The sequence below is a fragment of the Diadema setosum genome, chromosome 1 (genome assembly GCF_964275005.1).
Source record: "Diadema setosum chromosome 1, eeDiaSeto1, whole genome shotgun sequence".
Lineage (NCBI taxonomy): Eukaryota > Metazoa > Echinodermata > Echinoidea > Diadematoida > Diadematidae > Diadema > Diadema setosum.
The window spans coordinates 29,121,421-29,144,770 of NC_092685.1; the positions used below are offsets into that span (position 1 = coordinate 29,121,421).

At 40.6% G+C, this 23,350-nt stretch overlaps 1 protein-coding gene across 1 annotated transcript; it reads left to right on the forward strand.

The window, feature by feature from the left end:
- The first annotated feature begins 1,557 nt into the window (after window positions 1-1,557).
- On the forward strand, window positions 1,558-16,023 carry LOC140229867 (scavenger receptor cysteine-rich domain-containing group B protein-like). Its single transcript, XM_072310106.1, has 9 exons — window positions 1,558-1,648; window positions 4,644-4,964; window positions 9,276-9,629; window positions 10,171-10,479; window positions 10,929-11,252; window positions 13,348-13,677; window positions 14,268-14,398; window positions 14,546-14,795; window positions 15,689-16,023. The coding sequence occupies exons 1-9, from the start codon at window positions 1,558-1,560 to the stop codon at window positions 16,021-16,023; spliced, it is 2,445 nt and encodes an 814-aa protein (XP_072166207.1).
- Window positions 16,024-23,350: the final 7,327 nt, after the last annotated feature.

Here is a 23,350-nt window from a genome sequence, read left to right on the forward strand (position 1 = left end):
TGCAATTTTTTCTCCATCATCCCAAATGTGCGATCAATGCAAAGCATGGCGTAGAAACATTTAATCCCCTTGTGAGAGTAGAGTAGTGGGATTTTTTTGTTGTTGTTGGTCAATTCGATACGTGGTATTTTGGCACTGCCAAGTCGGTATTTGAATTATTCCGTTGAAATGTGTAGGCCCTAGATCAAGAATTCATGCTCTGTTTGATAATGCGAGGAGCATTAATATGCACACACACACACACACACGCGCGCGCGCGCACATAATTATTAAACATATTCACAAGTGGAAATGTAGATTACATATATATATATATATATATATATATATATATATATATGTGTGTGTGTGTGTGTGTGTGTGTGTGTGTGTATGTGTGTGTGAAAAGTGTATGTATGTAGTCCTACACGCGTGAGCAATGAAAGCGTTGCACCAATTACAGATTACATTTAAAGGGATTATTGGTTGAGGTGAGAATTCAGCTTTTTATCTTTTGTTAAGATACTTAGAAACCACTTTATGGAATGTTAAAAAGCATACATTTCTAAGAAGAATTCTAAGTTTATTTGATGAAAATCGGTTTGGAAATGGCTGAGATACCCTAAAACAAGGTAGTACAAATCGAGCCTTGTAAAATGCGGGTCCCACCTTTTATAATGATCGCTTTGTTTTGGCTATCTTATCCAGTTCATTGCACAACTGATTTTCATCAAATAAACTTTGAGTTCCCCTTAGAATTATGTGCTCTTTCATACTTCATAAGAGGTTTCTCATTATCATAAAAAATATCATGAAAAACAAACGTTGGAAACCCAAAGGCCAGCTCAACCAAAATTGTACCATTCATTTGATACGGGATATATTAAGCCTATTTGTGTGTAATTGACCGGGTGTCATTCTGTCCTGAGCAGAGCGTTTCTAGTTATCTCGTCTAAGTGCAACAGTGATAGAAGGTCTTAACTTTGACCAAGTGTGCGGGTCTATATAAGAACGATATGTGATAACATAGAAGAGCGATTCATCATAATGTACGTACATAAACCCTATGCCGGATTTTATTCCTCCACGAATGTAATAATCACGAGCCAAATACACGCCAGATGTGGAATATGCCAACGGAGCATACGGCTTATGAGAGGTACCGAACACACCGTTAAGGGCTGCAAAAATAGAACGGGCGGGGGGGGGGGGGGAGGGGAGTGATGTAATAAAATGGCACTGTTACGCTCACTCGGGATGCCGAAATCATAACGATTATTTGCTCTTGCCCGTGTTTCTTTATCATGTTTATAATACCATGTTTGCTGTTGTGTGCCAGAAATACATAGGGGAGTAACAACGAGGCAAATCGCACGCATTTTCTCGGACTATACAATGATCATGTACCAACACCTGGAAGCTTGGATTCGAGGCTTGAATCAGAGAGTATACGCAGTCATGCTAAGACTGAGTTACTAATTTTATAAGGTTTTGTCTTCATCATAGCGTGGTATAATGCCAGCTACTGCATAGAGTGCCGTTTTACCTTTTCACACGAAAATCCTGACGGGAATAACTATGTCAAGAGACACGACCTGCCTCGTGGTTTACTTGTCCATGTACTTGATGTGGTTGACGGTCAGTAGAAGTCAAACTGAAAACACAACGGGTAAGTAGCAATTATTGTTTGATTCCCCTCCCCTCCCCCGTCCATTGCATTTAATCGCTGTAGCTTCGTCTTAATGAAAAAAAAAAAATGCAGAACGACAGAATTTTATACTCTTTCCCTTTCCCCCTCTTTTTTTCTCTCTCTCTACATATACATGTGTATCTTTATTTATTCATTTATTTTTGAACATGACGTGTTTACATTTATTTATACAATATATATATATACACACATACAGAGTAGGCCCTATAAAATGCCATATTGCTTTTTAAAGGTGTAATGTAAAACTTGACACACACGCATATATTATATATATATAATATATGTGTACATATTATGCGTGTATGTGTGTATACTAATATGCTTTGGAATATTATTTGTGCGTGCATGCGCGTGCTTTGATTATTTGTGAATATGATTGTTTGTTTTCTATGAAACATGATTGACACTCTTGGCAAGAATTCACTTTGAAAAGTCTTTGATGCGTTCGGTAAAATCATGCCTGTGTCACAATTTTAGATGTCTCTGAAAATCAGTTGTATAAGACACCATCATTAAAAGTCCTGTGTATGGAAGTCGACATGGCAATATTCACAGTCTTCCGTGAAAAGGATTGTTGCCTGCATCTAACCTAAATTTGATTAACAAGTTGCCTTACATCCACGTAAAAACCGAACTAATCAGTGTTTTAGTATTAGCCATGATAACAACTTCATGGGCAATGGTACTCGGGCTGGATTCAAACCTACAACCTCCTGTTCATCGGACAGGCGTCTTGCCCACGGGACCACCGAGCTTCAGCCCGACAGCAAAATGCTGGTTCTAATTTTTATGGTATGCAGCGGGTATTCATTCAAATTACCATGAAATCGCGTTGGTTTAATTGAAACTGATTGTCAGTTGCCCTATACATAGACGCAGAATAAGCAACTGATTGCTAATCACTACCATAAAAATATCTCGACGTAAGGACGTCATTTACTTGGAGCTTTAGATTGTACACAATGTACCCAATCAGTATTCATGCACGATCATTACACTAGATAACTGTGTGGAATTGAATTTAACGTTGGGTCTTATATGGAATGATAAACCCTTATAATATATAATAGGTGAAAAGGACTTGTAAGTGTAAGAGCAGGAGGAAGGTAGAATCACTATACGTATTACATCAAACAGTGGTAGATAAAGAATTCATGTGTAGTTATGTCATGCAATAGATTCAAATTCAAATTCAGATCTATTTTTTTCCATGAAATAAACAGAAAAATTATATACAATGTATAAGCGGAACATATTTGTAACAATTGCAAAAACGTATAGATTAACAAAATACATGTGAAAATGAGATCACATGATATAGATACCGACATGGCGACCTGCAAGTTCATATCTGTGTGGCGTGCTTGTGTGTGCTTTCTGAGCTTTATTCGCAGAGGTCTCATTTTGATTAGACCTACGCGCGAATGGTTGCAAGACAAGATTGTACATACGGCTCCCCGTTCCTTGCTGATTTTATCTGTCATAACCAGTATGTCTATGGTTTGAGAGTAAAAAGACAGGTGAACAAGACACCACAATATAATTTCAGTGCGAGGAACTGAAGGCTTCAAAAGAGATACAGATTTCAGAATATTGACTCATTTGACGTCATTTTTTTTTATTTTTTTTTTATGGTGAGTAAGCAATTTAGACTGGTCTCGTGTTTGCTCATCTCCTGTGTACTTCTCTCGCAGAGACTGAAGAGTGACTAATATAGATAAAGGGACATGTAATGTAACGACCGTAAAGACCTTTGGTCCGCCGTCCCTTCGTAATGGTGAGCAATAAGGAATAGCTATTAAACCTCTATCAGGCCCGTAATTAGGGATTTTATGGGGTTTCAGAATTTAAAAAGAGGACCTTTTAGTAGTTTAAGTTTAATATGTTCAGTTCCGTTATTTTACGCATACCGAGCAATACCAAGAAGTAATATGGGGCGGGACCCCAGCCTGAACCCACCCCCCCCCCCCTTACGGGCCTGTCTATTGATAAAAGGTGATGACGTTGATATATGTTGGAATTCGACCTGATTCAACGTATTTATATGCTAGCAAGGTGCAAGTGGCCTGCAAATCGCAACATTAAGACAAAGAATTACTACAATTGTATAAACCTACTTTGATAAAGGACGTTCGTTGATATGAACATGTAGGAATTAGACCCGATGTAACGTACAAGCAAGCTAGGTGCAAGTGATGAACACCGTCTTAATAGACCTGCAATATTCTTTTGAAGGGCCAACACATGCTATTCATCGTCATGAATTACTCATGAAATCATCAGAAAAGCAAAGGAAAACATAACTCATTTCACCGGGCTCTATACAGAAAACGACTCGATTCTTAACAACAGGGGATAACCAGCGTTTGAATTTTTGTTTCGTCACACACTGTAACGAGACATCAAAGTAACGTGAACAGGTTACTAGGGTTTAATAAACGCAGAACAATATTTTGAAAATTAAAATAAGTTGTGAACATTCAGCAGTCGGTCCAGCAGAATGGATTACAGTGCATTTATGGTGCATTCATTCTCCGAGTCGTTTTTTGTTAATGCTGTGTACTTTTGTATAAGCGTAACCATCAGTTTTTCTACCGTGATTACCCTACAACCACAATCACTACCCCAGAACATTATTGTATGAGGTTACAAAACTCTTCGAAGCACGAGTCTACAACCGTTTTCGATCAAAAAATGAGCCCAGTTCATTTTAACAGTTTCACAACTACTGAAGAAGTGGGTTCACAGACCTTGATTTGCTTCCTCATAAAAAGCAGCTACATGCAAATAATCATACAGATAATCGTTGCCGACTTGAGCAACTCTGATCTGTGCCGTTCATCAGCTGTCTATGAATGTTGAAGATGATATCTGTGCTTTTTAATGCCCTGAATATAATAGACTGAGTACAGTCGTCGTATAACAATTAATTCTCTCTTCGGTTGAATTGCAGCTCCCTGGTCGGTTCAACTCGTCGACGGCAGCGTTGACTCTGAGGGTCGTGTTGAAGTCTTTCTTGACGATACTTGGGGAGCAATTTGTGACAATCTGTGGGGACCCAATGATGCTGCAGTCGTCTGCAAACAACTCGGATACGTCGGGGCTGACGTGGCTCTGGTAGCTTCACCATTTGGGCGAGGAAATAGCCCCGTACTCTTGGATAAAGTGCAGTGTAATGGCCTTGAATCCAACATATCAACCTGTCAGCATGCCGGCGTAGGCGTCAAGAGTTGCCACGAATCAAAAATTGCTGCCGTAACGTGCACAACTCAAGGTAAAGAGCCATGTATGTCGCATTCCTCTTTTAGATGCATCCATTGATTAAGTCTTAAGTTGATGAATGCATAAATGAAATGAGCAGCAGAAGGCCACTCGCTTCGAGCATTCCATAGTTACAGTTCGTAATTCCGAAGAATCCAACTATAGATTTAGGGGGTTTTTTTGCCGAATTTTCGTTATTGATTCATAAAACGTAAAAGGGTTCCGGCCTTTTTTTAAGCTTCGTCAATCCGAAAAGGAAATTAAAAAAAAAGGTTTGTCAATTTAAAAACGATGTATATAGATATTTTTTACGTTAACGGACCTTATTTAATTTTCAGATGAATGAATCTACGGAATAACGAAACGTATTTCATTTTCGAATTTACAAACCCTCTGAATGACGAACCTTATTTCACTTTCGGAATTACGAACCTTGGGAATAACGCTACAAAATATAATAATATTCGAATCAACGAACCTTTTTCATTATAGGTTTAGTGAACATCGAGGTAATCAACGAAACTTATCTAGCATTTTCGGATTATGACTCTTCGGAATATTCGGCAACATCACCCATTCGTAACAACCCCATCGTCCTGGGATGTGATGAATCTACTTATTTTCGTATCTTAATTGTTCTGTGTACGAGTAAAACCGGTAACTCCAAAAATGAAGAAGTAAATGAGGTTTAACTGATTTTCATATATAGCTTTCGGACTCGTGAATTTTGCAGATAACCTAAGGGTAAAGAGGTAGATACATAGTGTGACTTGATGCTTATTTTGCTATGTCAATTCCTGATGCCGATAAGTTATGAATTTGTGTGCTTCAAACAACGGCGTAAATCCGTACTGAGGAGTGGGGGGGGGGGGGGGATGGTCACCATCACCACGATTACAAGCCCATAACCGGACCGGCGCAGCCCTGGGGGGGGGGGGGGGGGGGAGAAGCTTGGTGCCCCCCCCCCACACACACACACGCACACACTTTACAGGGATCGGATGTCCCGCTCTTTTGCACGAAATATAAAGTGGGAGGAAAGTGGCAGCAAAAATATGAAGACTTTTTGTTCTTGTTGCTTTTTTTTTTTTGCTTGTCAGATGACTTTCGGCGGAAAATCAGACCTTAAAAGTATGAAAACATTTTTTTTTTTTTTTAAATACCTGTGAGAGGGAGCGGAACGACCGAACGGGGGAGGGTATGGGGGGGGGGGGTATCCCTCTCCCACACGTGGAAGATTTTGCATTTTCAGACCTGAAATTCAGCGATCTGGTGCACACTTTTGGTGAAAATTTTGTTTTCTTTTCTTAAAAAAAACAATAAGAAAATGAAATATTCACAATATATTATTGAATGACTAAATCGTGGGATTTCAGCTCTTGCTCCGCCTGTGCGACATCACTGTGAAGGCCTACTAAATAATGGGGCCTATCACCGGCGTAGACAGGATTTGTATAGGAGGAGCGGTTATGTGAGGGAGCGAAGCAAGCGGGGGGGGGGGGGGGGGAGGGAGGGAGGGTATGGTAGGGGGATTTCCCCCTCCCACGGTGAAATCTTTTTGCATTGAATATTTTGACATTTTACAGTCCCCAAACTGCCGTTTGTAACTATATTCTTCGCTTTGGAAATTAAGGGGGCGGATGCGCACCGGGCGAAAACTGCTGGCAATTACTGGCAGCAACATCAGGAGAATGGCATAGCGATTAAATGCGAGCGAGCGAAGCGATCGAGCTTGAAAATTTTGATATTTTACAGTCCCAAAACTGCCGATTGAAGCTATATTTTTCGCTTTGGAAACTAAGGGGGGGGGGGGGCGCACCGGGCGAAAACTGCTGGCAATTACTGGCAGCAACATCAGGAGAATGGAATAATGATTAAATGCCAGCAAGCGAAGAGAGCGAGTTTGAAAATTTTGATATTTTACAGTCCCAAAACTGCCGTTTGTAGCTATATTTTCGCTTTGGAAATTAAGGGGAGCTGCCAGTAATGTTGCTGCCAGTAATTGCCAGCAGTTTTCGCCCGGTGAGCCCCCCTTAATTTCCAAAGCGAAAAATATAGCTACAAACGGCAGTTTTTGGACTGTAAAATGTCAAAATTTTCAAGCTCGCTCGCTTCGCTCGCTCGCATTTAATCATTATTCCATTCTCCTGATGTTGCTGCCAGTAATTGCCAGCAGTTTTCGCCAGATGCGCCCCCTTAATTTCCAAAGCGAAAAAATATCTACAAACGGCAGTTTTGGGACTGTAAAATATAAAAATTTTCAAACTCGCTCTCATCGGGCGAAAACTGCTGGCAATTACTGGCAGCAACATCAGGAGAATGGAATAATGATTAAATGCGAGCGAGCTTGAAAATTTTGACATTTTACAGTCCCAAAACTGCCGTTTGTAGCTATATTTTTCGCTTTGGATATTAAGGGGGCGCACCGGAAGAAAACTGCTGGCAATTACTGGCAGCAACATCAGGAGAATGGAATAATGATTAAATGCGAGCGAGCGAAGCGAGCAAGCTTGAAAATTTTGACATTTTACAGTCCCAAAACTGCCGTTTGTAGCTATATTTTTCGCTTTGGATATTAAGGGGGGCGCACCGGAAGAAAACTGCTGGCAATTACTGGCAGCAACATCAGGAGAATGGAATAATGATTAAATGCGAGCGAGCGAGGAGAGCGAGCTTGAAAATTTTGACATTTTACAATCCCAAAACTGCCGTTTGTAGCTATATTTTTCGCTTTGGATATTAAGGGGGCGCACCGGAAGAAAACTGCTGGCAATTACTGGCAGCAACATCAGGAGAATGGAATAATGATTAAATGCGAGTGAGCGAAGCGAGCGAGCTTGAAAATTATGACATTTTACAGTCCCAAAACTGCCGTTTGTAGCTATATTTTTCGCTTTGGATATTAAGGGGGGCGCACCGGAAGAAAACTGCTGGCAATTACTGGCAGCAACATCAGGAGAATGGAATAATGATTAAATGCGAGCGAGCGAGAAGAGCGAGCTTGAAAATTTTGACATTTTACAATCCCAAAACTGCCGTTTGTAGCTATATTTTCGCTTTGGAAATTAAGGGGGCGCATCGGGCGAAAACTGCTGGCAATTACTGGCAGCAACATCAGCAGAATGGAATAATGATTAAATGCGAGCGAGCGAAGAGAGGGAGCTTGAAAATTTTGACATTTTACAGATCCCAAACTGCCGTTTGTAGCTATATATTTCGCTTTGGAAATTAAGGGGCGCATCGGGCGAAAACTGCTGGCAATTACTGGCAGCAACATCAGGAGAATGGAATAATGATTAAATGCGAGTGAGCGAAGCGAGCGAGCTTGAAAATTTTGACATTTTACACTCCAAAAACTGCCGTTTGTAGCTATATTTTTCGCTTTTGAAAGAAAGATCTGCTGCACACTCTTTGATAAATTAGGGAAATATACGTCAATGTCAAAATTGTACAAAGTTTATCGAAATGGATCCTGTATAGCGGAGCTTTTGCATGTTTATGATTGGAATACAACGATCTGGTGCAGAGTTCTGGCGATTTTTCGACAATTTTCCATTAAGAAAGTTCGAGATTTGTCCTCATCTCGGGAATTGCTTGGGGGATAAATTATTTGTCTGCCTAAACACTTCCGCAGGGGCGGGGCAAATGCCCCTTTGCGCCCCCCCCCCCCATAGATTCGACGCCCCTGATCTTCCCTGGGTATTGCCCATAGATGTATCCTGACTGAGTCATTAGTCACTGTCGTTTCTCAGGAATGATTCAGGAAATGGAGGGGGTTCAATTATGGCGATATAGTTTTTGTTACTGTTTGTTTGTTTGTTTTCGTACATATTTTGCAGATGGTCCCCAGTTACTCGCGTCATAGCATGTTTAGGCCTACATGTAGGCCTATATTGACGTTGTCAACGTCTGAGCCATACCTTACAGTGTATGTCAATGTTACTTTCTTCGCGAGCGAGCGAAGCGAGCGAGCGCTTGAGAAAATGATGTATACATTTTCCTACAAGATAGAATACTGTTCAGCTCTGTTACCTGTCTGAAGGCCGGCGTACAAACGTCATGCAATATGCCAAAATTGATACAATCACATTTCTGCTTCCTCCATTTTTTCCCCTTAAAATTCAGGGGGGATGATTGTACAGGCCATCCCCCCCCCCTCCTCCATTTCAGGGGGGGGGGGGATATATCCCCCCATCCCCCCCCCCCCGGGATTTACGCCCATGGCTTCAAATCAAGTGACATAATACCCACACTTCAATAATATTGCGATCATCAGTCACGAGCAAGTTTTTCATGTGGGAGTTTTCTTCAACGTTATCATTAGGAAGCCTTCGGCTGGTCAACGGCTCAACACCTTCTGAGGGACGCATAGAAGTCCTCAGCGAGTCTGGAGAATGGGGAACTGTGTGTGATGACGACTGGGATATCTACGACGCACAGGTCGCATGCCGAGAGCTGGGTTATCCCGACGCGTTAGAAGCTCGTACAAACCCTTCTCCATCTCGTTCTGAACCACCTTTCGGTCAAGGAACAGGCCCGATTCTGCTCGATGGGGTTGCATGTAGCCACTACTACTGGCAGAGACAGAGACTTTTGCGACATTGTCCAGTGGAAAAGGGGTGGGGAATCCATGACTGTTCCCATAAGGAAGACGCAGGAGTGGTGTGCGACGACATAAGTAAGCTTGAGAATTGTTTCTTACCCCTCTCCAGTGTTACCACCGCAACACAGTTGCGCCCCTGAAACCCACCCACCAATAACGCAAGCGGTGAATCAATGTACCCCATGGGGTACAATGCGGATCAAGAAGATTCATTCGATGTCTGCATGAGTACTCCTAAGATCCACGTTGATCCCCCAATCATCATACAAACACACGTACCAAATGTTTGTACCTTTGTATGAGCAGCGATCGAGGAGTAAAGCTTCCATAAAATTAATGTTCGACCAATGAGGTAGGGTGATTCCTCCCTCGTTCGACATAAACTTACAGAAAGACGAGATGATTATCGTCGTTGATTGAAGTAGTACCGCTAATCATTAAATCCAGTTTTGTGCATCGATGTCGCGCCGTTCCAGAAGTATGAATATTACGTTCCATGGACTCTCATCTTTGTTAATTTGGCATCATCATGTTTGCCGCTTAAGCTTTCTTCGTTTTTTATAATTTCTTTGTTGATTTTAAATTGGATTTTGCAATCCCATTTACCGGTTTTTAGCTGTTCGTCTGGTGGGCGGAGACTACCCGGATGAGGGTCGAGTGGAGGTGTTCTACGGAGGCACGTGGGGGACGATCTGCACACACGAGTGGAGCATCGAAGACGCGCACGTATTCTGTAAACAGTTGGGACATCCACTGGGAGCTCGCTCGATAAAGGCAGTGCCGAGTGTCGATACACCCGTGTTACTAGATGGTTTGCAATGTAACGGAAGCGAGGCTAGTCTTTCTGACTGTCCGTCAAGTGGATGGGCCAACAATGAGAACTGTAATGCCGAGTCTGCTCAGATGGCAGGTGTCGTATGTAACGGTAGGATGACAGGCCTTCCTTTGATACATCTTCATAATTACGTTCTTTGTACATATAGGAATCACTTTGTGTCAATCTCTCAATACATGCGCTGCGAATGTAAACAGAATGAGGTTTTATTTGAGGACGAAAAAACATGTAAACTCATATCATTTTTCTAATTAATCTTCATGTACTCAAATCATTTTCCAAATCAATCTTGATGTTCGTTAAATTATTTCCAAATTAATCTTGATGTACGAAGTTAACCAAATGTTTTTATTTATAGGACACAATAACCCCTCACGAATACTCGGTGGAATAAGATCAAATAGTGATTGTTTTACGTCTGGCCTGTTGGTAGAAGTTGATAGAAACATGATCTTGCGTATTTTGTACTTGCGAGGTGCAGTCTCTTGACGGTGTGTTTGTGTTTTATGTTTGTTATATTTGTTTGTTTTTATCACCAGTTCCTAGTGAAGTCATAGACTTACTCAGTGGATCGAGCTCCTTTCAAGGGGTCGTGAGATATCGAGAAGACACTACTAACGGTTTGATCTGTGACGAGGACTGGGGGAGCAGGGAAGCAACCGTTGTCTGTCGCCAGCTGGGATACACGGAAGCTAGCAGCTCGAAACCAGTCTCGCTCGAGAGTGTGAAGGGAAATATATTTTACAGGGATTACCAATGTGAGGGGACGGAATCTCAGTTACGCGACTGTGCCTACAGGACACTGAATTTCGCGGAGTGTGATTCTGATCACATTGCTCAAGTCACATGTGGACCTCCCAAAGGTAAGATCAAATCATTCCAACCTGGAAGAGACCTGTGATCAATATCACTATTACACTTGCATTCTCGTGAAAATTCTAGCGATAATATTATCCAAGGTTTTGGCCTCCGGCATATACAGGATCTACTCTTACTAATCAATGTCTTTTCTCTTTGGTACACACTACATCACGTACGGCAGCCTTCCTTCACTCTTCTTATGTAGAACCATCATACTGTTACAAGGAAAAAGTATAGCTGTAGGGTAGTAGGCCAATTGGCTGCAAAGGGGTTTATCTACGTAAATGATGTAAGCCCTTATTAATTCATCCAATCAAATTCGCGACGCTGTTCACTTTTATTGCACAGCCATAGCAAGTGAAGGTTTCGGAACCTCATCTAAATGCTATGACAGCCAACTAAAAATGTAAAAAAAAAAAAAAAAATTCCTGTAATAACCATCGTGTTTGAGTCATTGGATTGACACAGATCCAACATGATTAGTATTTTCTCTGTAAACAAATGGTAAAGATCAATCGTTTGTGGCCAGTATACTCGCTGACTCAGGGACCATGGTACGTTGTTCGTATTGGTGGATATATCCACAAATCACGCTAAAATGCAAGTTTATTGCCCAGTCATTTTTATACCGAAAGTAACTTTTGTCAAACTTGGCAATATCATTTCTGTATCCAATGAAGTAATCTATATAAGCCGGAGTTGCGCAAGCCAAGATTGATATGTTTTTAAAACATGATTCCTGATTCCCATCGTCCACAAAGGGGGTATGGAGGATCAGACAATTTGACTGGAAAGTACCCACAGGGTGATTGGTTCTCATTAAAACTACCTGCGTCCGAGTTCGTGATTTCCGTTTTGCTATGGATAGTTATACTAGTATTAAGTTATCGTCTTCAAACAGTGCAACTTTAAGTCGCATTGTCGCATGTCACGTCAAAATCAAATAAGCGAAGTGGATGTTAACTAACTGAGGCGATTCTACTAGGTGTTACAAAAACATTTCCCGCTTTTGATTCTTAATAGTTCAAAAACTGTATATCAGATAACACTGTCATTGATATGAGTAATAGCTGAAAAGTGTACAATTTAGTCGGAGGTGATTTGAATATCAAAGCCTATATTAGTTTCATGAAATCCATGATTTATTTCAATGTTAGGTTCCAGATTTTGATATTTTAACCCTCTGTACAAAACTTGAATTTGACACAGGAACCAATGATGTGTATGTGAGTGTGTGCTTACAATGACCCTGAACAATGGACATGGCTACCACCTGTTCAGAGCTCTGCTCAAAGGTACATGATTTATTAATTATTCATGTGGATTGCCCTGAGCAGTGCTCGTCTGAATTCATGACAAAGGGTGAATTGCATGCACATTAAAAAAAAAAAAGTAAACACATGTTTCCATGTGCTTGCATACACCACATTTTAGAATGAATAAAGACTAGTTGTGAAAGTGGAATTCCTCATGTAATAGAGCATTCCAATCCAGGCCATTGTCCAGGACCATTGTCTGGGGCCCGTTGCATAAAAGTTACAATTATGGTAACTTTGCCATCCAATGGTAACTACCATGGTAACAATACTCAACAGCTAATCAAAATCAAGAATTCCATGGAAGTTACCATTGGATGGCAAAGTTACCATGAATAGTAACTTTTATGCAACGGGCCCCTGGGTGTCAACTACAGATTGTACACACCAATACTAGTAAGCCCTGTGCAAACTTAAAGTTTTGTACGGAGGGTTGAAAATAGAGCAAAATCTGAAACCAAATAAAAAAAAAATAATGTTGAATTTAATGAAACTGAATCATGGTTGCATTTTCAATTTACCTGAAACAAAATTGTACACTATTCAGCTATTGCTCCTACAAATGTAAGTGTTATCTGATATATAGTTTTTTAACTATTGAGGATCAAAAGTGGGATTTTTTTTTGTAACACCTAGTATTTTGTCTAATTTGTTACACAGTAAAGTGATCAGATTGTAAAGATATGTATTTCGCTCAAAGAAGATGATCGCAGACACAACTCCAAAAGGTCTTCAAATTATAGAGATAATATATTTGTATTCTATGATGAATGATGGCTAGATTTCGATATTCGACTGGACGGCAGCCAGTTTTCCGAGCAGGGTCGAGTGGACGTCTTCTTGAACGGAGAATGGGGTTTGCTGACCGATTCCTTTGTGTCCTCTGAGGTGCGAGAAGTTTGTTGCCGTCAACTGGGTTACGCCGGAACCACTGTTGGATATCTTAGCCAACTTATTTTTCAGCGAGGCGTGAGCGATATCCTTATCGACAACATGGATTGTTTGGGCTCAGAGAAACGAATCCAGGATTGCTATAGAGTGGATCTGGTGAGTGACGGCGATACGTATAATACCCCTGATGACGCTGCCGAAGTGGTGTGCTATCCATATGGTGAGTAGGAAGCATTATAGTGAACCACTTACCTTTTAACCTGACACTTCTGTATGTGTCCCTATACTACGGGTAGGTATAGAGTAGGCTATTCCTTATCACTTTTATGTATACATAATTTCATACTACGTCTACACACACATTGCACATAGTCACATGAGGACACATTGAAATCCGTATAATTATTAGAGTACTAACAACTTTGTATTTCCATGTATCGAGTGTTCATTTGAGCTGATATGGTTGTTGCAACAATTTCCATTTTCATAGTATCATGTAAGACATTGTAACACAAGTTCAAAATAATGCTAACGTATTCATGAATCAATTCATCCTACATAACAGTGCTATGGCTCTGATTTAAGCAGGTCCATGTGTCATAAAAACATAACCATATAATTATACATTAAGCATGAACGTTCATACGTTAGTACTGGTAAATCTAATTGAAACCGAATTGTACGTAGGATAAAAACAAGGAAGTACTAGCGACTCGACTATAGTAGCTCTTTGGTTGTATGAAATTGTGCACATCTTTTTTTTTCTCTCTATCCTGCATTTTTTTTTTTCTTTGGTGGTGGCTGAGGCAGAGTCTGTTGCGAATCATCCTGTGAGATTGATTGACGCCAACGGGAACAGCAATCAAGACTTCGGAATGGTTCAAATATTCAAAGACGGTCAATGGGGCGCTGTATGTGACTCCACTTTCACCGGAAACTACGTGAGTATGTCGACTGCAATGATACTTCATATCCGGGAGCTTTCTGTAGGTGGTATATAGGTACTCATGTTGCCACGCTTTAGAAACGATCCGCCATTGTTTTTCCCCTGCGTTAAGATTATTCAATTATTTCCTAAACTTGTCTAGGTTCTGTGTAGGGAGCTTGGCCACTCCAACGTGATTGACTCGAGGTACCTCTACAGCTACGAGTACGACGAAACTGCGTGGGAATACCCTAAGGTTTGGTTCCAGTTTTCCTATTGCCCGTCTGACGTCGACAAGATATTCGAATGCTACCATGAGCCGTGGGGCCACACCAGTGGCTGCTCCGACATCAACTCCTTAGCCTTCGTTACGTGCGTTCCCTATGATCCTGTAATAACTTATACAACTACGGGTGAGATAGCGAAGAGAATATTTTGTCAAACTAATTGACATGTATCACGTTGAAGTACAAGGGCAAAAGCTCCGACCTATACATATTCATTTACCCTGATGTTATGCTGGATGTGTCTGTGAAGATACATAAATATGAAGAAAATGATGGGGAATAAATAAATATCAAGACTAACACTAAAAATATAAACAATACTTGTGCATTACGATTAAAAAAAGAACCAGTGCCAGAGAACATTGTACTTGAGTCAGAATTCTGTATGATATCATCTGTCTGTATGCAATTTGCACTGTGTACTTTACTGATTGCAGTTATAATGGAAAATCCCTCTTCCCTTTAAACAGCTTACTACTAGGAACGTGGTTAATCTATTGACCGACGAATTTTGAGCAAAAATAAACAACAGCTTAAAGCACATAACACATAGCGTATTGTTATAAAGTGCTAAAGAAAAGGAAAAATTCTAACAGAATAAACAATTAGAATTACAATGTACTGCTATAATACCTAGAAAAGTGATGAATGTGATAACAATATATTATTACCCAGGTCTAATCTATTGATGGTATCTCTCTTAAGAGTAATCGCTATTCTCCAGGAGGGTATATACTTTTATTGTGATTACCTCAAGCATTGCTGGGTTCTCATACATACACATTTTGTCCAGTGGGAAATAACAAGTACCCGTCTCCGTTGTCCAGTGGGACATGAGTGGGACATGTTCACCGAGGATATGAGCGCCAACTAACAACGACAAAGCAATGTTCGAACCAAGAAGCAACTGCTTTAAAGTCAAGGGCCTTATCCCATCATGTATATACCATAAGATGACATTCCCGCTCATTTATAGTCCTATTTTACGTCTCTATTATTCTCGATTACCTCTATCTTAGATCCTTGTCCTGAAAACTCAAGTATCAGTCTGGAGGCGTGGCAGATAATCATCATCACTCTTGCGGCTTTCGTGACGCTCTTCTTCATCGCTTATTGTTGCTGCCGAGGAGGAAAGTCAAAGCCATCTCCCTCTGCTGTAGACGGCACCGCCAACGCTACATACGTGCACTCGACGAATTCAACACACCTTGAGGTGGTATCGCCGTCGGACCCATGTCCTCCGCCACCCTACGTGCCGCCCTCACCGGATCCGATTGAAGCGCCACCATCGTATGAATCGGTGACCCCGGACAGTGTGTCCAGAGATACCGTAAATGATTCTGATGACGTGTAGCATCTACACGTAGACATTTTGATTGTAAACTTTTAGTGGGATTTGTTCTGAATGGGTGCCATATATTCGTTCATATAGCAGTATAGTACAACGTATAAAAAGAGTTATAAACATTACTCGATTCCAGATGATGTTTTTTACAAGTGTGTCATGGTAATAGATGAAATGCAACGCAGTTATTGTAATATTAAGTATCCGGTAAGCTAATATATCTAAGCACGAGGTATAGGGTTAAAATCCCCAAAGTGAGCCATACACACACGCACGCACGCACGCACACACACACACACACACACCACATACCCTAACATACATGCATACATACTGTATTTCATTGTTTGAGACTGAAAAAAATTTGAAATTTGTGACAGATTTGGTATGTCGTTAACTGCGTAACCATTTTTTGTTCACGAAATTTTTTGCATGCATTAAGAAATATTGCGATTAATCTTATCTGCATGACAACACATAGCATGGTGGAATTTTTTTTTTCTCGCAAAGACAGCGAAGCTCTGTCCGCTGCCTCCAACAAGGTATGGTCAAGTATGCAAATATCCGTCAGCGGACACTATTCGAACATTGTCGAAATGGCAAGTTTGACTGTAATATAGTCATAGTATTGTATACTACTGCTTCTCCCTTGACAACTTATTTTTAGGCAATATGGTATAGATTATTATATCCCACTGTTTTGTAGTAAAAAAAAAAAGAATGCTCGCATAAAAAATCAGATCAAAATCGTTTTACATCAGATCTTTCATACTTTTTATCAACTAATTTAACAATCTCGGTTTGAGAGCCTGCGTAAGTTATTCAAGCGTTTTACTAATGATTATGAGCAAATCCGATTTGACGGTGCGATTTGATATTTACAACAAGCGAAATATATGACCGACTGTTGGCTTACAAATACCCTTTCCACAAACATTGTGCTATACGGCAACCTCTCAAAAACTGTTCTTTTTCATTCATTATACCGTGATTATGGGATAACCCGCTATGTAACTGCACAGTCTGTATCTGTTTCTGTGTCTGTATCTGTTTAACCATATCATATTCATATTGTGTCGTTATCGATGGAATGTCACGTGATGAAATAATATGTAAAATGGCTACAATAATTATGGCGCTGCAATGAGATTTTGAGATGAGTATTTGTGTTTCAGACGTCAGTGGCTTCCATTCTTTCACCCAATGAACTTATATAAAAGTTTTCAAAACCGACGATATTACAAAGACCTGACTGTACATTAATTATGTAGTACACATTCATGATTCATGTAACAAGTAACTTCAGTGTGTCACTATGGTAGAATACACGGAATATAGAATAAAGTTTAAACCTACATTGTATACCTCGGAAATAATGAACTGACTAATAGAACTGTGTCAGGAGATTCCAATCTGAAGAGAACACATGTCTTGAATATACATGTGAGTCTACGTTTTAGTTACATTTATTTAATATTTCAGGTCAAGTATTTAATTGAATATTATAGAAATGCCACAAGATGTTAAAAGTAATACGTCATGAGCGTTACATATTCCAACAAGTATTGTTATCACGTTTACAGTAGTGACCTCATCGTGGTTTGCCTGGAATATTTCTTTGATATACATATACTGGTACCGGTAATTTTATAAAGTTCTATGACAGAATACACTTCTTCTGTCCATGAGGATGTGTAACACTGCAAAAACGACCGTCAATGATTTGTGTTTTGTGAAAAGTCTTTCATGTAACTGAGATGTTCTTACAATACAAATGTGACCCGTATAACAGAGAGTCGAAGATGGCTGATTCATAAATACTACGTCACTGTATAACACAGTCTGGATTCCATTGCCATTGTGTCTCCAACATCTAGTTTGTTTTGTTTTGTTTTGTTTTGTTTTGTTTTGTTTTGTTTTTGTTTTTCATTTCCATCTGAGAAGATGGCTGGATTGCCCATTTTCAGCTATGCTAAGCTGGTCTTCCATGGGGTCCAGTTGGATGTGAGGTGGGACCACTTCACCGGGTTAAGAAGCGGGATCTTTTACGTGCATGAGTTGTGACTCTCTCATATACGGGACCTCCATTTTATGTCCTCTCCGAGGGACAGATTGTTTTGCCTCTTGCTAGGGGGGATGGTGTGATTACACACAACATTGCTCAGTCCAGACTCGGTTCAAACCCAGATTCCTAGGATCGTGAGGCAGACGCTGACTGAGCCAACTCACCGCCCTATCAACACATCGTCCATAATCAACACTGGTCACACATAAACAGCGCTATAGAAAGGAAGTGTAGATCCAGTCACTAAACTGGAATGCATAAATGAAGGATCATTTACACACACACATACACACACACACACACACACACACACACACATATATATATATGTATATATATATATATATTAGATGACGAAGTAGGGTGGTATAATGCATTTCAGACCAACAGTGTATATATATATATATATATATATAGTAAACGAATCAGTAGAAGAAGAACGCCGTAAAAAATAATAAATCCTAGATCTTGAAGATCTTAAAAACGGAGCATAGCTCTCAAATACTGAAAGGCAAGGTCACACTCTTCATCAGTGCCCATGGTGTGACAAAAGATGTTACTCAAACCCGTTTCTGAAACAGACATGAAAACACGTCTGATCATGGGCAGACGGATTTTGAAACTCACCTTTCAAAGAAGTCACCGCGCTAAACAGATGGAGGTAGCGCACAGTGTCCATAGTGACGCATCCAATGACGCGTAGTCATGACTGCAAGATGACATGGCAAATCTCCGGCTCCAAAACAGTGAATCTGAAAAGGGCCTCATCGCCAACAGTCGGAAGAGTAGCAGAAAAAGTACACAGTACAGAAACGTAATAAGAAAATTGGTCTGCTCGGCATCTTGATGATAATAAGTAAACGAATCAGTAGAAGAAGAACGCCGTAAAAAATAATAAATCCTAGATCTTGAAGATCTTAAAAACGGAGCATAGCTCTCAAATACTGAAAGGCAAGGTCACACTCTTCATCAGTGCCCATGGCGTGACAAAAGATGTTACTCAAACCCGTTTCTGAAACAGACATGAAAACACGTCTGATCATGGGCAGACGGATTTTGAAACTCACCTTTCAAAGAAGTCACCGCGCTAAACAGATGGAGGTAGCGCACAGTGTCCATAGTGACGCATCCAATGACGCGTAGTCATGACTGCAAGATGACATGGCAAATCTCCGGCTCCAAAACAGTGAATCTGAAAAGGGCCTCATCGCCAACAGTCGGAAGAGTAGCAGAAAAAGTACACAGTACAGAAACGTAATAAGAAAATTGGTCTGCTCGGCATCTTGATGATAATAAGTAAACGAATCAGTAGAAGAAGAACGCCGTAAAAAATAATAAATCCTAGATCTTGAAGATCTTAAAAACGGAGCATAGCTCTCAAATACTGAAAGGCAAGGTCACACTCTTCATCAGTGCCCATGGTGTGACAAAAGATGTTACTCAAACCCGTTTCTGAAACAGACATGAAAACACGTCTGATCAGACGTGTTTTCATGTCTGTTTCAGAAACGGGTTTGAGTAACATCTTTTGTCACACCATGGGCACTGATGAAGAGTGTGACCTTGCCTTTCAGTATTTGAGAGCTATGCTCCGTTTTTAAGATCTTCAAGATCTAGGATTTATTATTTTTTACGGCGTTCTTCTTCTACTGATTCGTTTACTTATTATCATCAAGATGCCGAGCAGACCAATTTTCTTATTACGTTTCTGAACTGTGTACTTTTTCTGCTACTCTTCCGACTGTTGGCGATGAGGCCCTTTTCAGATTCACTGTTTTGGAGCCGGAGATTTGCCATGTCATCTTGCAGTCATGACTACGCGTCATTGGATGCGTCACTATGGACACTGTGCGCTACCTCCATCTGTTTAGCGCGGTGACTTCTTTGAAAGGTGAGTTTCAAAATCCGTCTGCCCATGATCAGACGTGTTTTCATGTCTGTTTCAGAAACGGGTTTGAGTAACATCTTTTGTCACACCATGGGCACTGATGAAGAGTGTGACCTTGCCTTTCAGTATTTGAGAGCTATGCTCCGTTTTTAAGATCTTCAAGATCTAGGATTTATTTTTTTTACGGCGTTCTTCTTCTACTGATTCGTTAACTTATTATCATCAAGATGCCGAGCAGACCAATTTTCTTATTACGTTTCTGTACTGTGTACATTTTCTGCTACTCTTCCGACTGTTGGCGATGAGGCCCTTTTCAGATTCACTGTTTTGGAGCCGGGCCGGTATTCCATAAACTTCTAAGACAAATTGCTTAAGTGTAAGCAATTTGTCTTAAGATTTTTGCTTAGCTAAGAAAATCGCCCTAACGGTATTCCATAAACTGTAAGGCATTTTTCTTAAGTCGGGCGATTTGGCTAAGCAAAAATCTTAAATTCTGATGACGTCATTTGACATAAGCAAGATATTCATGTCATCACTGTTCGCGAACAGCTGCCCCGCGGTGAAAGTCTATGTATTTTACGTGTTTAAGCAACAATCGCAACTACCTAGCCACCCATGGAAAAAGATACCTAGGCCTAATGCACACTTTTTCAGAGGCTTTTTTTATATATATAGGAGCAACGTCTTCATATTACTCTAGGTCTCACAGTGTCTAGAATGTCAGTAAACGGCCTACTTATTTAGTAGTAGGCAACCTAGACCTAACAGTTACGTGTTGTTTTGGATCTTTTCGGCCAAAGTTACGGCCTTATAAGTGAGACTCACACCGCAATCACATCACACCACATTTCAAGTACAGTACGACACCGAGTGAAAAAAGAAACATTATGAAATCACGAGAATCAAAATCAAAGCGAGTACTTATGTTTACACCCTAACGTAGTTACTAGGCCCAGATAATTAGTCCGTACTCACCGATCAGGTATAACGTACAGTAGAGCCAGAGAGGACGCTTTGTGACAGTATGGTAAGGGTCCAACCCACCGACCGGGTCCATAACGACCGACCGCGCATTATAATGGCATTGCGCGTACAGAAAGAAAATGTACGCATGGGACTACGCGCAACGGTGTTCGATTCTTCACTGGGCTACGCTACCGAGTAAAATGTGGCGAAAACAACTAAGTATTCCCTCTAAATTACCGAAATTTAGCAAAATCGAATAAGGTTTATCGTGTAACTACATATAACTAGGCCTACCTTTGCTGACTCGTTGTTAGATGTAGAGTATCCTTCCGTAATAAATTTGACGATTTTGACCGCAAAATTGTCACCGCCGCTTGTACGATCGTGCACACACGTTACACATACACATGACATAAACATTTTGTCGCCCGCTACGACCGTACGAGTTGATGCAGAAACGAGAAATGAATGTGAAAAAACAAACCGACTCATCTAATTTATTTCAATTACGATGAAAAGTTTCCTAATGAAAATCAAGTCAAATTCATCAAACAGTCCTTCAAAAGTAATATCGAAGGATTCAAAATATATTCAAATATTATTGGGGAAAAAATTACGACTAGAAAAAAACAGCAGCTTGTCGAAAAAACGCGTTTAAGTACGCTTTATACGTATTGTCAATTGAGGGCGGGGTGGTCGGTCGATATGAGCCCGGCAACTGAGTGCGGAAAAAATGACACCCCACGCGTTCGAAGCCGCCATCTAGAGCGCGTACCTCAGATCGCATTTTCAGTGCGCGCTTGTGAATCCGGAGTATTTTCTCCACACGTGAGTAAAATTTCAGGCAAATTGTGAGATTTTTCACGTTTCTATTGATAGAAAAACGTTAGGTGTCCGATATTATGAACACCCAACCATACTCGCCTGTCTCGATACACAAACTGTGATAGCCGCACGTGTATAAGCAAGCTAGGGCATACGTCTACGTAATGTAGTGGGTTGTGGCATAAACGTAGACTTTATATCCGGGCGGCTATGTGCGTTCCTCTAGCTGCGCGCTCCACTCCGCCGCTAATGCGCGCTGAGAAGGAGGTCGAGGGCACGCGTAGTATACGCGCAACACATACCCCCCCCCCCCCCCGATTCCCCGTGGCCCATGGCCGGCCCACCGAGTTTCTACCGTATTGTTACTGTGCAAGTTCCCACGAGACGCAAACGAGACGCTTCGTCAAACCCTGAACTCATTTCATTTACATTACTGATTACTGATGAACTTCTTTATTTAGCAAAAAGATGAAAAATCATGAGCTAAAGCCGCCATCTTTTCTACATTGTTATGCTACACCCATAATTTTTTCTTACTGGAACCCAAGTTAAGACAGCTCAATAGCTGTCTTAGATTTAGGGTAAATTTCTTAGACAAATGTCGTTTTGGAATACCGACGGCACATTTTTAAGAAAATATGCTTAGCCAGCAAGCCGAAATCTGTCTTAGCTAAGACAAAATTCTTAGCAAAATTCTCAGCAAAATGCTAAGACAAATTCTTAGCCAAATTTTATGGAATACGAACTCAAGCTAAGAATTTTATCTTAGCCAGAAAATAAGCAAAATTGCTTAGATTTTCTGACTTAAGCATGCTTATCTAGTTTATGGAATACCGGCCCTGCCGGAGATTTGCCATGTCATCTTGCAGTCATGACTACGCGTCATTGGATGCGTCACTATGGACACTGTGCGCTACCTCCATCTGTTTAGCGCGGTGACTTCTTTGAAAGGTGAGTTTCAAAATCCGTCTGCCCATGATCAGACGTGTTTTCATGTCTGCTTCAGAAACGGGTTTGAGTAACATCTTTTGTCACACCATGGGCACTGATGAAGAGTGTGACCTTGCCTTTCAGTATTTGAGAGCTATGCTCCGTTTTTAAGATCTTCAAGATCTAGGATTTATTATTTTTTACGGCGTTCTTCTTCTACTGATTCGTTTACTTATTATCATCAAGATGCCGAGCAGACCAATTTTCTTATTACGTTTCTGTACTATATATATATATATATATATATATATATATACATACATACATGCATACAATTTCACGCATTACCATTGCATGTGCGCAATGATAACGGCGCACCAAAAATGAAGACAACAATGAAAATTAGGGTACGCCTGTCTTTGTCAATATTGATAGGGTTTGATTTTGTCCTGAGCAGGGCAATAAGCTGGTTAAGTATGATAGTGATAGGAATCAAGGCTTTAATTTTGACTAAACGCACCGGTACCATGGATCTATAGGTATAAAAGTGCTTATATCGCGCTAATATCGCGCCTCACGTTACACCATATTATAATCCAAAGGCCCCATTCAACTCGCCTTGCTGGAGTTTATTCCGCCACACATACAATGTGTGCAATGTG

What these genes read in the sequence shown, in the direction of transcription:
- LOC140229867 (XM_072310106.1), top strand. Translation starts at nt 1,558, where the DNA reads ATGTCAAGAGACACGACCTGCCTCGTGGTTTACTTGTCCATGTACTTG. An exon ending in GGCAGGTGTCGTATGTAACG is followed by an intron (nt 10,480 to 10,928) that starts GTAGGATGACAG and finishes TTTTATCACCAG; the next exon opens with TTCCTAGTGAAGTCATAGAC. An exon ending in CCACTTTCACCGGAAACTAC is followed by an intron (nt 14,399 to 14,545) that starts GTGAGTATGTCG and finishes AAACTTGTCTAG; the next exon opens with GTTCTGTGTAGGGAGCTTGG.